The sequence below is a fragment of the Balaenoptera physalus genome (assembly GCF_965194825.1).
Source record: "Balaenoptera physalus genome assembly, chromosome: 13".
NCBI lineage: Eukaryota > Metazoa > Chordata > Mammalia > Artiodactyla > Balaenopteridae > Balaenoptera > Balaenoptera physalus.
The window spans coordinates 105,985,878-105,998,663 of NC_138892.1; the positions used below are offsets into that span (position 1 = coordinate 105,985,878).

Consider the following 12,786-nt stretch of genomic DNA (forward strand, 5'->3'; position numbering starts at 1 on the left):
CTCTCAAAAACTTGTCCCTGTCAGCCCAGATCATAAGACACTGACTAGCAAACCCCACTAATTAACAAACCTCAATGCCAGTTTATTCACTTACCAGTCAGTATACGGTCCACTGACCAGACACTGTCTGCTGCTCAGGGCGCTCCCCCCAGAAAACCAACATAATTATAAGAAAGAAATTCGGGGAACGCAGAATCAGATCAAAGCAAGTCAGAGTCTGTGGGTGACGTCATGCGGGCTTGGTGAGGTGGTGTCTCTCCTGAGAGGAAGGCTGGGACCCTGATTCCCCTTCTCAGACTCCCCCTGCTTTTTTCTCAAACAGTTTTATTGAGATATAGTTCATATACCATATAATTCACCCATTTAATGTGTACAATTCAGTAGCTTTTAGTATATTCATAGAGTTGTGCATCCATCACTTTCAATTTAGAACATTTTCCTCACCACTAAGGAAACCCCTCACCTGTTAGCCATCACCCCTTCACTACCCCCTAGCCCCCAGCCCCCAGCAAGCACTAATCTACTCTGTCTCTCTAGACCTGCCTGTTCTGGACACTTCATATAAAGGGAATCGTACTCTGTGTGGTCTTTTGTGTCTGGCTTCTCTCACTTGGCATTAAGTTTTTGAGGACCATCCATGTGGCAGCATGTATATCAGAACTTTGTTCACTTTTTTGCTGAATAATCTTCCACTGTGTGGATGGACCACATTTTATTATCCTCGATAGATGGGTATTTGGGTTGTTTCTGCTTTCGGCTCTTGGGAATAAATCTGCCGTGAACGTTTGTGTACGGGTTTCGGTGCAGATCAGGCTGCCCTTTATTCAGGGCCCTGAACCACCACCATCATACACGTCACCGTGGGGAGACACAAGTGACACCACAGTTCAATTACAAACCATCTGTTCCAATGGGGATAATTCCCTCCATCAGAATTTCACCAGATGGGCCTCGGGCCCTGTCCTCCAAATCTAGAGCCACCTCTTATCCTCTTGGAGCCGGGACCCCCTGGTTTCCCAGTGGGAGCTCACTCAAGGGGCAGGTGTGAACAGGAATCGAGTAGCTCGGGTGGGCTTCCCTGGTGACACAGTGGTTGAGAATCCGCCTGCCAATGCAGGGGACACGTGTTCGAGCCCTGATCTGGGAAGATCCCACATGCCGCGGAGCAACTAAGCCCGTGCGCCACAACTACTGAGCCTGCGCTCTAGGGCCCGCAAGCCACAACTACTGAGCCCACGTGCCACAACTACTGAAGCCCGTGGCGCCTAGAGCCCGTGCTCCACAACACGAGAAGCCACCACAATGAGCAGCCCCCGCTTACTGCAACTAGAGAAAGCCCGTGTGCAGCAATGAAGACCCAACACAGCCAAAAATAAATAAGTAAATAAATTTATGAAAAAAGAAAAAATAGTAGCTCGGGTGCTAGAAACTCTGAACAGGAGTCCGGTGTGTAGGAACTGGTGACCTCATTGTCCTGCTGGGTGGAAGTCACGTGGTCCAGCCAGGTGTGCTGGGCTGCTCACCCCTCCTGGAGGTGGACCTGGCCGACCCGCCTTCATGCCCTCTGCATCTCAGCCTCTGCAGTAGCCCGGGCACAGGTGGCTCGTTTGTCTGCATGTCTCTCTCCTCTGAGGACCCCTTTTCATCTTTGCATCATCACTGGTACAAAGCAGGCACTTGGTGCTTATAGAATAAATGAAGGAACATATGGTTCCAGACTTAGCTTCTCCAAGCATTTGCTCACTCGGATCATTAAGATGTGCAGGGAACCCACAGGAGGGAGCTGGAACTCTGCCTGGGGAAGTTGCAGAAGCCTAGGGAGAGAGATTTGAAAAGAACCTTGAAGGGTGAGCTGGAGTTTGCCGGGTGGGGAAGAAAGGAAAGGGCCTTCCAAGCAGGAAACAGCATCTGCAAAGGCACAGAGACGTGTGTGCGCTGGGGTGTAGGTATGACCGGGAGTTGGGTGAGGTGAGGCTGGGAAGGCAGGGTGAGGTTTTGTCCAGAAGCCTCTGGGAACCCTAGGAGGTGTGAAGCGGCAGAGTGGGTGATCAGATCTGTCTTTAGAAAGACAGTTCTACAGGCAGTGGGAGGAGTCAGTGGTGGGAGATGCCTCCATCCGGGTGGGAGGCTCTGTGAGCCCAGCGAGGCCTGGCAGAGACCCTGTGGTGGGTGGAGGGCAGTGGACATGGTGGGTGAGGACCCACCAGGCTGCATCCGCACCCCCAGAAGCCCTCCCACTTCCACAGGGTTCATTGCTGTGTGTCCTCAGGGGCTCAGTTTACCTCTCTGGGCCTCAATAGTCTCACCTCTAAAATGAGAGGGTTCAGGGGACTTCCCTGGTGGTCCAGTGGTTAGGACTCCGAGCTTCCACTGCAGGGGGCGCGGGTTCGATCCCTGGTCGGGGAACTAAGATCCCGCATGCCGTGTGGCGTGGCCAAAAAACAGAAAGAAATAAAAAATAAAATAAAATAAAATGAGAGGGTTCAACAGGTATTTTCTCCACTGCTTGTAGGCGGAGGTTTCCAATCCGTCTTTGGCCGTGGACGTGTTCTGGGCATGGGAGTAACCAGTGCTCTTCCCTGGGCCTTAGCTCTGCTGGACAGTGGAGAGAGGGGACAGAGGGCAGTGCCGACAAGCCGGAGTGCCACGTCCCTGCCCGACACAAAGTCTCCAAAGCTTGGAGGGACACAAGCCCTGGGGGTGGGTCACCAGTCAGGGCCTGGGGAGGAAGAAGGTGCCCACTGGCCCCTCGGGGGTGGTGTCCATCCCCTCCCACGGCCTGAGGGCAGGTGGAGCATGGCTGGAGCGGTGGCTCTGTGCTGAGTCAGGGCCTAGCCCCCGGGGGTGTGGATAGTCCTCCCCCTGCCTGGGTTCCCGCAGCATCTCAGGCTCCGCTGCTACATAAGCAGGGCCCTGTGGGGGGGCTAGCCCAGCTCCTTCCTCCTTCCCTGCCCAAGCCCTTGTAGCCTCTGGCCTCCTGGCTGAGCACAGCAGACTTCTGGGGGCATGTCCCCCCAGTTTGCTGTGGACTCAGAGTCTCCCGGGAGGGCCATGGAGGAGGCGGCCTGGAGGAGACAACTGAGTCTTGTAAACGGGACTTAGGAATTTCCCCAGAAGTAGCACAATGTCCCCATTCTTTCGTTCCAAGAAGCCCTAGCCCGCCCCCCACCTACCCAGCTCACATTCTCTCTCCCACCCGTCCCAGCTCCCCACTCATATCCTGGGGAGCGACGGCTGCTACCCGCGGTCCCGGGAAGAGCCAAGTTGCTGAGGGCACGGGGTGACGGGCTCTCTGCTTGGGGAGGGGACAGTCCTGTCAGGGGGCTCTCCCCGGCCCCTTCTCTCCCCCGTCATCCCTCCCTGCGGATCTCTTGCTGAAGCCCTTCTATCTGGGCTTCCAGTCTGGGTGTCCCTTCCTCCTCTGTCTCCCTTAAGGGCGGCTGGGATTTTGATATCTGATGGCGGGAAGGGCAGGGCCCATTTGTGTGGCCTGATTGGGGCCCACCTCCGGCAACCTGGAGATTAAGCTGGGGAGGGGTGGGGGGAGTGGGGAAGGGCTGAGATGGGGTGATCTGAAGCCCTTTGTCAGGATAATTTGGGACCCTATCCCCACCCCCTCCCCTCTCCAACTCCCCACCCTTCCACCCACTCAGGGTCCCGGCTGCTGCCCTTGCCCTCCCCTCCCCTCCAAGCGGGGCCCTGTGCTCCAGGCCTCCAAGCTCAGTCCCGTGCCCACCGGCCCCACAGCCGAGGAGGGGAGGCAGGTACCTCCTTGCTCCTACCTTCCGAGGGCTTCCCCAAAGGCCCAGGCACCTGGTGGGCATCCCAGCAGAGGCCTGGGCAGCATGAGGCTTTGAGCTCCCAGGAGGGCAGTCAGAGCCCTTCTGCCGATGGGGCCCCCAGACCTCTTGCAGCTTTGCCAGCTGCTTCCCCACGAGGGCAGCCAGTAGCACGAAGACCTCGGGTGGATTAGGTTTCACCCAGACAGCTGTGCGGGTGTCCTCTTACGAGGCGGTAGGGGAGGGAAGGGGAGGGAGAGCGGGTCCGGCTGAAACCACAGCCTGGCGCCTCCCTCCTGCCATTCTGTCCTGGCTGTTACTCCCCCTGCCTGGGGGATGCAGACCAGCCCACTTCCTGCATGGAAAGAGCCGGGAGTGTGTGTATGTGCGTGTACATGCATGTGGGCGTGTGGACACGTGCAAGGACAGAAAAACAGCCTCAGGGCCAGGCCACGGGGATGAGGTTCCCCAGGCAGCCGTGGGTGCCGAGGATGGGAACGGGCCTGGCGTGGACCAGGACCTTCAACCGTGAGGAGCGCTCGGGCCGGGGCTGCAGGCCGGCCCCATCTCACGCTCACACGCTGTCCCTGCCCCGTGCAGTTCCGGGGCCGCGTCAACCTGCACGTGTTTGAAGACTGGTGCGGCAGCTCCTTGCGGCAGCTGCGGAGGGATCTCCACTTCCCCCTGTACCCGCACGTGAGTGCCTTCTCCCCCGCTCCCCTCCTGCCCCGCTCCTGGCTGTCACCCCTGCACCCGGCTTCTGTCTTCCTCATCTTCCCTTGCGTTTTTTCTGGTTCTTTTCCTTTCCTTTATCCCGTGGACCCTCTTCTAACGCCCACAGTGTCTCCCTTGTTCCCTTCCCAGGGATTCCTTGGCAATACAGTTTACCTGGGAAGCCTCCACATGCAGTTGTGGGGCTGTGCACTGTTCCCGGTCACCTGGATAAAGAAGCAAGTGGGAGCGGGAGGCTTGCCTGCCTCCCGGGTCCCGCCTGCCTCACTCCCTCCTCGTCCTCCCACCAGCCCTGAGCAGGCCAACCTCTTCATTTCCCTCTTCCCTCTTCTGGGTGATGATTTCCCTCTGGTTTCCTGGCACAGATCCGCACAACCCTGAGGAAGCTGGCCGTGTCCCCCAAGTGGACCAACTATGGCCTCCGCATCTTTGGCTACCTGCACCCCTTCACCGACGGTGAGGCCAGGCCCGGATCCCGCTCTTCCCCTTCCTGCCCGAGTTCTCAGGGTGCCCGGAGCACATTGCCTGCCCTGGGTCAGCTGGACCCTGTTAGCCCACCCTCGGGGGAGGGGGGGAGTTTGGACGTGGTGAGGCCTCACGCAGGCCCCCAGGCGGCCACTTCACACCCTGATTTGAAGGGTCTGGAACTAGCTTGTCCCTCCCTGTAAGTCTCCATCTCCACGGGGTCTCCCAGGGTGTAGAGACCCCCACTTTACAAAGAGGGGAGCCCAGCAGCAAGCCCCCAAAGAGAATTTAGCCTGAGACATGAGAGCCCGCTACGTGGAGGCCCGTCCTGCTCTCACCTGGAAACTGCCCCCATGCCCAGGGGAGATCCAGTTTGCCATCGCCGCCGACGACAACGCAGAATTCTGGCTGAGCCATGACGACCAGGTCTCAGGCCTGCAGCTGCTGGCCAGCGTCGGCAAGGTAGGGTCCCCACAGCCCCATGGGCCCTCCCACTGCCCCCAGGAGCCAGGTCACCTGCCTCCATCAGGACACTCTGGTGTGGCAGCCAGGGAAGAGGCATGAGAAGCAGCGTTCTCTCCCATTGCCTCCCATCTTACAGAGGGATGGACTGGGTGTGGCCGGGAACAGACCCCGGGAAGACTCAGGACTGGGCCACACCTGTCCTAGGTGCTCTGGTCCTGATGCTGAGGATTCACGCGGTGGGCGCCGGCTGCTGGGGGAGGGGCATGCGAGGAAGGGGAGTTACTTCCCGAGTGGTCCTGCATCCCCTCCCACCCTCCCCATCTCCCCTCCTCCCACCTCCCACTTTCCTCCTCTCTCCTTCTGCCTGTGTCTCCTCACTCACCATCTCCCACCCTCCATACTTTGCCTTTGCGTCTGCCCTTCTCTCCCCTTGCTCCTCACACCTGCAGACTGGAAAAGAGTGGACTGCCCCTGGAGAGTTCGGGAAATTTCGGAGTCAAATGTCCAAGCCAGTGAGGTGAGTATGGAGCGTGGTGACAGCGGCAGAGACCCCAGCCTCCGTCAGGTGCCGAGAGGCTAGCTTAGGGCCGGGGCCCGGGCCCAGGGGGAACTACGCCCCCCTGCCACCCCATCACAGAGGTTCAGCGAGCCAGGGCCACGTGCGTTCAGGTAAACCAAGTCTTTGATTAGAGACAATCTGGCCCATCCTTCCTCACTTTACAGATGAGGAACTGAGGCCCAGAGAGGGCTGTGACTTAATGAGGGTCACACAGCTGTTCAGTAGCACTCAGGACTGGAAAACAGAATGGGTCTCCTTTCTCCCCGCCCTTGCTTGCCCGTTTTCTCCATCCCTGCAGGGTCTTTCTGAGCTGCAGAAAGTTCCGAATGGCGGGGGGCCCCTGGGCAGGCTGGAGGGAAGGCCTGGAGTGGCTGGGATGGGAACTATCCCAGCCCCAGAGCGCCACCTGGTGGCACACACACACTGGCGAGAACACGTGTTGGCTTAAAGGTGCCAGTGCTGGTGTTGATGGTAGTGAGACAGTACAGCTTGCACAGAGCACTGGCTGTGCCAGCCTCTGAGGTCACCACTTCCCGTGTGACTCGGCACAGCAGCCGAGGATGAGGGCTCTGAAGCCAGACTGCCTGGGTCCAAACCCCAACTGCGCCCCTTATTACCTGGGGACTTTGGGCAAATTACCCAAATTTTCTGCGCCTCAGGGTTCTTATCTGCAGACAGGGATTACGTGAGTTCATGTGTATAAAGCACTTAACACCGTGCCTCCACATAGGAACAGCTCTCTGAGAGTTAACAGAGAGCTGAGTATCTTGGGAGGTTAGTGCTGTTATCCCATCTCACGGGAGGGAAGACTGGGGCCGCCCTGTCAGTAAGTGGTGATGGGGGTTCTGACCCAGACGCTCGCCAGCAGGTCCCTGGGACCAGGAGCAGGGAGGGAGGGATGGGGCTTGTACAGCGCTGGGAGCGGGCTCAGGCGGCGTGGGGGCCTGGGAGACAGCCCCCTGTTCCCTGCGCTCTCCTGCCAGCCTGTCAGCTGCCCGCAGGTACTACTTCGAGGTGCTACACAAGCAGAACGACCAGGGCACCGACCACGTGGAAGTCGCGGTGAGCCCCCGAGGTCCCCTCTGCCTCTGTGCCTGGCCGCCCCTCTGCCCAGGCCCTTGAGCCCTGTTCCAAATCAGCCACCTCCAACCTGCCGCGTCCACCCTCTCTCCTCTCCCAGTGGCGACGGAATGACCCCGGGGCCAAGTTCAGCATCATTGACTCTGCTTCCCTGTCCCTCTTCACAAGTGAGTGTCCTGCCCCAGCCTGGGGACGGGCCGAAGTGGGGCTGGCTTGGGGGGGCCGGGAGGGGTGCTTGGAACGAGGTGTGGAGGGTCCGGACCAAGGAGCAGAGCCTGAAGGGGCGCTACGGTCAGAGATCCTTAGCTCCCGGGGGGGTCCGTGACCTGTGAGCACCTTCCGGAACCTCTCCGAGCCCTCGCCCCAGAAAAACGCCCGTCCGCCTCCACACGGTGTCGTCTGTATGATTTCAAGGGCATCCAGAGACCAAGACGCTCACTCCAGATGAAAAGCCTCTGAGGGAGGCCAGTCCCTGTTTTGCAGATGAGCCGCCATGGTTCTCGCACGGCCATGGCCAGAGGAGAGAAAGCGTTCTCACCTCTCTCAGGCTGCAGTCAGTGGACTCCCCGAGCATACTTGTTGTTGCTTATGATTTCCCCCTGCCTGGAGGCCCCACTGAGAAGTCGCCACCGGCAGGTGGGCCGTGTGGGCCCAGGTATAGGAGGAGTGGGCAGAGCTGAAGCCCTGGCGAGGAAGGGAAGGTGGGTCTGGAGGAGACTGGGAGACGGTGGGAAGAGTGTATGCGCGGAGGGCAGGATGGAGGGCGGAACGGAAGGTCTGGTTCACAGGAGAGGGCGGCAGTGAGGAAGGGGCAAGAGGGGTCGGGGGAGGCCGCCGGTGACCGAAGCAGGAGGTCAGGGCAGAAGGGCCAGTTGGTGCCAGAAGAAGGAGGGAGATTGGAATCCATAGATTGAGTGTGAACCAAGAAAAAGGAAGCCCGAGGCAAATTCAGAAAAGAAACCAGTGAGATGGGCCAGAGGTAACCGAGCTCTTATCTGGGGCCAAGGCAGATGATCTCAGGAGGCAGAGAGCAAAGACAAGCAGCCAGCCCCCGGGGCTGGTCAGATAGGGGACAAGTAGTCTTGAACACCAGGCCCCCAGAGGGAGGTGAGGAGCGGGTGCTGGAAGCCTAGGGTCTCCCTGCTTGGTGGGCGTGGGCTTGTCTGCTGGAGAGGCTGAGACACACAGCCTGGGTTCACTCAGCTTTGTGTGATCTCAGGCACATGACTTCGCTTCCCTTTGCCCAAGTTCCTTGTCTGTAAAGTAGGAATGATGATAATAGTACATAAGTCACAGCAGCTCTGAGGATTAAATGGGTTGATATTTGTAAGATGCTTGGATCAGCGCCTGGCTTATTATTTAGTAAGTGCCCTTCACGTGTTTGTTAAATAAACAGACTTCTAATGATGAATTTCCAGCAGATAGCAGTTAAAACATTTTGAGGAAGAGGTGACCTTTTCCAGCTCACACAAAACTGTGGTGTGTGCTGGCCCTGGGGCTGGTGGAGGGGGTCCAAGGGAGACCACAAGTTGTGGAGGCAGGGCTGGGGGGAAGCGGGATTGAGCGCATCCCATACTGTAACAGCCTGGGGATACGGAAGCCTTGAGTCGGCCCCTTCCTGGCCCCTCCAGGAGGCAGGGGCCTGGCTTCTGGGCTGACTTTCTCTGGGAGTCACAGCTGCCCTCTGTTCTTTCCTCCCTGGGCGCAGATGAGACAGTCCTGAGGATGGATGAGGTGGGCCACATCCCGCAGACGGCAGCCAGCCATGCAGGCTCCCCAGACCCTCTTCCCAGCGATGAGCAGCCCCCGGCCGACATGCTGCGGCCTGACCCTCGGGACACCCTCTATCGAGGTACGACCTCACCGCGGACTTGACCTTCCGCCAGGGGACGCGCTGCCAGGTCCACGGATGTCGGGGAGGAGGCTTCTGTGCTAGTGCAATATCCCCAAATCAGAGACTCTTTTCTTTTACTTGTATGAAATATACCACGCATACAGAACGGTACGAAAATATAGATGTACCACTTTGCAATTGTACAAATCATTACAGAGCAAACATTATAGGACAAGAAATAGAGCCAGAACCCAGGTGTGCCCTCTGCAATCACGTATGTCGGTTTCTTATTGGATTCTAGCTCTTGCCGTCCGGTGAGAGAAGTACGTCCCCACTAAGGTGTAGGAGTCTTAAGCTGTCCGGAGTGTTTACATTTTAAAAGACGACAAAGTGTCCCCTTCCAGCCCTGTCCCCCCACCCCGCCATGGCAACCAGAAGGGAATTCAGTTACCAGCACTTCACTAGGGGGAGGCTTCGTGGCCTCACTGGGAGTTTCTAAACCTGTTTTGAGACTGGCCCTGTACAGCGATCCCGGCCCTGTACAGCGATCCCGGCCCTGCACAGCGATCCCGGCCCTGTACAGCGATCCCAGCACTGTCCTGTGCCTCGAATCAGGCGCCGCGTGCGAGCTCTCTGCCTCCAGCTGCCCCTGGAATCCACCCCCACCCCCAAGAGTGGTGGCAGCCTCCGCTTGGTGGCCTCAGCCGCCGGGCTGGACGCTGCCACGAGTGAATACAGAAATGTGTGGGCTCGGGGCCGCAGATCCAGCCCTCGCCCCGCAGCCGGGAGGCTTTGTGGCTGTGAGCCGGCCTGTTTCAGGCTCCCTCACCCAACCTCACCCCGCCTCCTTCTGCCCCAGTGCCCCTGATCCCCAGGTCCCAGCTCCGCCGCGTCCTGCCCGACTGTCCCTACAAGCCCAGCTACCTGGTGGACGGGCTTCGTCTGCAGCGCTACCAGGGACTCCGGTTTGTAAGTCTCGGGCCGGGTGGCGGGGACAGGCGTGGGAGGGGGCTCGCTGCCCGTGGCCGGGACTGCAGAGGCTGGCCCCTCCTCCCCACGCCACACGCCAGCGGGCGGGATGCCTCCCGGGGCCCAGAGAACCGGCATTTCGCCGTGCCCGGCCCGGATGGGCTGCCCTGCGGAGCCCGGAGCCGTGCGGGGTGGGCTGGCTGAGGCCTCCCACCCTCCGCCCCGAGGGTGGCGGTATTATTAAACTTATAGACAAGGCGCTGGGGAGGTGACGCTCCGCTTTAGAGAACCCCTAGCCCGCACGGAAGCCCCAGGGGCAGGACCCCGCTGTGCCCCCGGGTCCAGAGGTGACTGTGGGAGAGGCTGGGGGCAGCCGTGGGGCAGAGCTGAGAAGGCTTTTGGTGGCCGAGGCCTCGAGCTATGTTGAAAGGGGGCAAAAGACAGTGCAGGGAGTAACAGGGTTTGTCTCGGGACTGTGGGAGGTGGCGGGAGAGGGAAAGGCTGCAGGAGGGGTGGGGGGGGTGGCCTTGGCTGCAGCTGCGGAGAACGAGCCAGGGCAGGAGACGGGGACGTGCACACGGGGAGCTTGACTCGGGCATGTTCATCCGGAGCCCAGGGGAGGGCACGTCAAGGGTGGGGTGGAGTCCAGATTCTGCGTCCACAGCAGCCCTGCTCTCCACTTCCAGGTTCACCTGTCCTTTGTTTACCCCAATGACTACACCCGCCTGAGCCACATGGAGACCCACAATAAGTGCTTCTACCAGGAAAACTCCTACTACCAGGACAGGTGAGACGCTGATGGGGCAGGAGCCGGGAGAGCTGCCTGGACCAGAAGGGCCACAGAGACCCTCCACCAAGGAGCCTTGGCGCTTCCTGGGTGCTTCACACAAGCACACGTGCACACACGCAGCCTCCCCCCTGCACCCCCGGCCGGGCATGACCTCAGGCCGCCCCTCCCACCCCCGCCATGGCCTGCAGGGTGCCCATGCCAGCCTCCCTCACTCCTGCAGGCTCAACTTTCAGGACTACATCAAGATTGACCAGCCTCCGAAGCAGGGGCCAGAGCAGCCAGGTACAGAGTGACAGCCGAGCTTCCAGGCCAGGCCGGAGGGTAACAGTCCGGACTGTGCCAGCCGCCCCCTCTCCCCGCAGGAGCTTAGAATGCAAACCCCACAGCCCTTCCCCCCAGCCCCAAGGGTGGGGGGAGGAGCCCTTCTCCCCCTCTTCCTTTCCAAGGCGCGTGTAGAGGACATAGGGCCCTGGGGGACGCTACCTGAACTGCCCGAGGGCCTCGCTACCCCGGCCCATCATTAGGGAAGCTCTGCTCTGCAGAAGCACCGTCTTCCTGTGGCCTCTCTCCTTGCAGTACTGGGGACTAAGTGGGGCTATCTGCTGGGTCCCTGCATGTGCCAGGCCCCGGCTAGTGCTTTCTGTCCTTCGTGTCACTCACTCTTGACAACAGCCCTATGGAAGATGGAGACCCTGGCTTTAGCTGAGGTTGAGTGACTCACCCTGGGCCCAGTGCAGGCCCCGCCAGGGACCCCCACTGGCTCACCCACCGGTCCTCAGCCGTCTCGTGGATCTTGTTGGGGAGAGGTTGAAACCCCATGCAAGAGATGGTTGTTGTTGACAGCAGGTTCTGAGGAAGGCCTTCTAGAAGAATCCCAGTACAGAGAAGCGGCAGAGGACACCCGTGCCCCTGACGGCCAGAACACCAGGACACCAGAGGGGAAGCAAGGGCCCCCGACGGCCCCCGGGCAGGACGCCACCAACCGCCGCCTCCGAAGCCTGCGGAGACTTCTGGCTCGGCCCCAGGAGGGCTTGGTGGTGCCCTCTCCCACGCAGAACTCCACAGCCCCCTTCCCAGCGAGGACCAGCGCCATCCCGGCCCGGCCAGCAGAGAAGAAGGCCAGGAAGCCCAACCCCGAGCCCCACCAGGCCCCACTGCGTCCTGACAAGTGGTCCCCGGGACACCCAGCAGGGCACCCGCCTCCAGTGAAGAGGCCCAGACCCGCGGGTGGCAGCCCTGGGAAGACGCTGGGGCAGTCCCAGTGGCTGAATCAAGTTGAGTCGTACATTGCAAAGCAGAGAAGGGGTGACAGGACTGAGCCTCTGGACCCCGGGAGGGGCTGGCCTAAGGAGGAGGAGGAGGTGCTGGCAGTAGCCGCCGGCCAGGAGGGACGAGCGGAGGGAGAGGACGAGGGGGAGGAAGAGGAGGAGGAGGATGTGAGTGAGGTGTTGGAATACCTGTCCATGTTCGACCCGGTGGTGCACTGGGACCAGACCTTCAGTGCCGGCAACCTCGACTTGCAAGCCCTGAGGACCGACTGGATTGACCTGAGCTGTAACACGTCTGGCAACCTGCTGCTTCCCGAGCAGGAGGCGCTCGAGGTCACGCGGGTCTTCTTGAAGAAGCTTAACCAGCGCAGCCGGGGGTAAGGTAAAGGGCTCTCGTGGGCTGGGCAGGGGGGTGGCCCTGGCCGCAGGCGCCTGGGAGGATGAGTGCCTGTCGGGTCTCGGTCCCACCATCAGGCAAGGTCTGAGATCCCTGGGGCCTGGCCCAGGACACGGGCTGAACACTGGGAAGGCTGTCAGGGAGGGAGCTGGTAAAGAGATGGGACAGGCAAAACGGGGGCTAAAAAGACACCTTGAGACCCAGATGTGGGCTAGAAGGGCGGGGGTAGAAGGCATGGATGAGTGCTTTGTTCTTTCATTCATTCATTCAACCCACCATCATTCTTCTGATTGAGATGAAAGGCACGTACCATTCAGTTCACCATGTACAGGTCAGCGGTTTTTAAGTGTGTTCAGGATGCTGTGCAGCCACCACCGCCGTGTGATTCCAGAACATTTTCATCGCTTTTATTTTTTTTCAATTTATTTATTTTTTAAATTAATTAATT

The 12,786-nt window shown here is 59.7% G+C and overlaps 1 protein-coding gene across 3 annotated transcripts in view; it reads left to right on the forward strand.

The window, feature by feature from the left end:
* Nucleotides 1-12,786, forward strand: part of B4GALNT3 (beta-1,4-N-acetyl-galactosaminyltransferase 3) — a 94,582-nt gene that overhangs the window by 74,283 nt on the left and 7,513 nt on the right. For 2 of the 3 annotated variants that reach the window (XM_082422102.1, XM_082422100.1), the window contains exons 4-14: nt 4,380-4,475; nt 4,877-4,967; nt 5,338-5,438; nt 5,891-5,958; nt 6,984-7,062; nt 7,181-7,247; nt 8,789-8,932; nt 9,774-9,883; nt 10,570-10,670; nt 10,894-10,955; nt 11,517-12,318. In XM_082422102.1, the coding sequence (XP_082278228.1) occupies nt 4,380-4,475; nt 4,877-4,967; nt 5,338-5,438; nt 5,891-5,958; nt 6,984-7,062; nt 7,181-7,247; nt 8,789-8,932; nt 9,774-9,883; nt 10,570-10,670; nt 10,894-10,955; nt 11,517-12,318 (1,721 nt within the window). The remainder of the gene's footprint in view (nt 1-4,379; nt 4,476-4,876; nt 4,968-5,337; nt 5,439-5,890; nt 5,959-6,983; nt 7,063-7,180; nt 7,248-8,788; nt 8,933-9,773; nt 9,884-10,569; nt 10,671-10,893; nt 10,956-11,516; nt 12,319-12,786) is intronic. The other variant, XM_082422101.1, reaches the window with a different exon arrangement.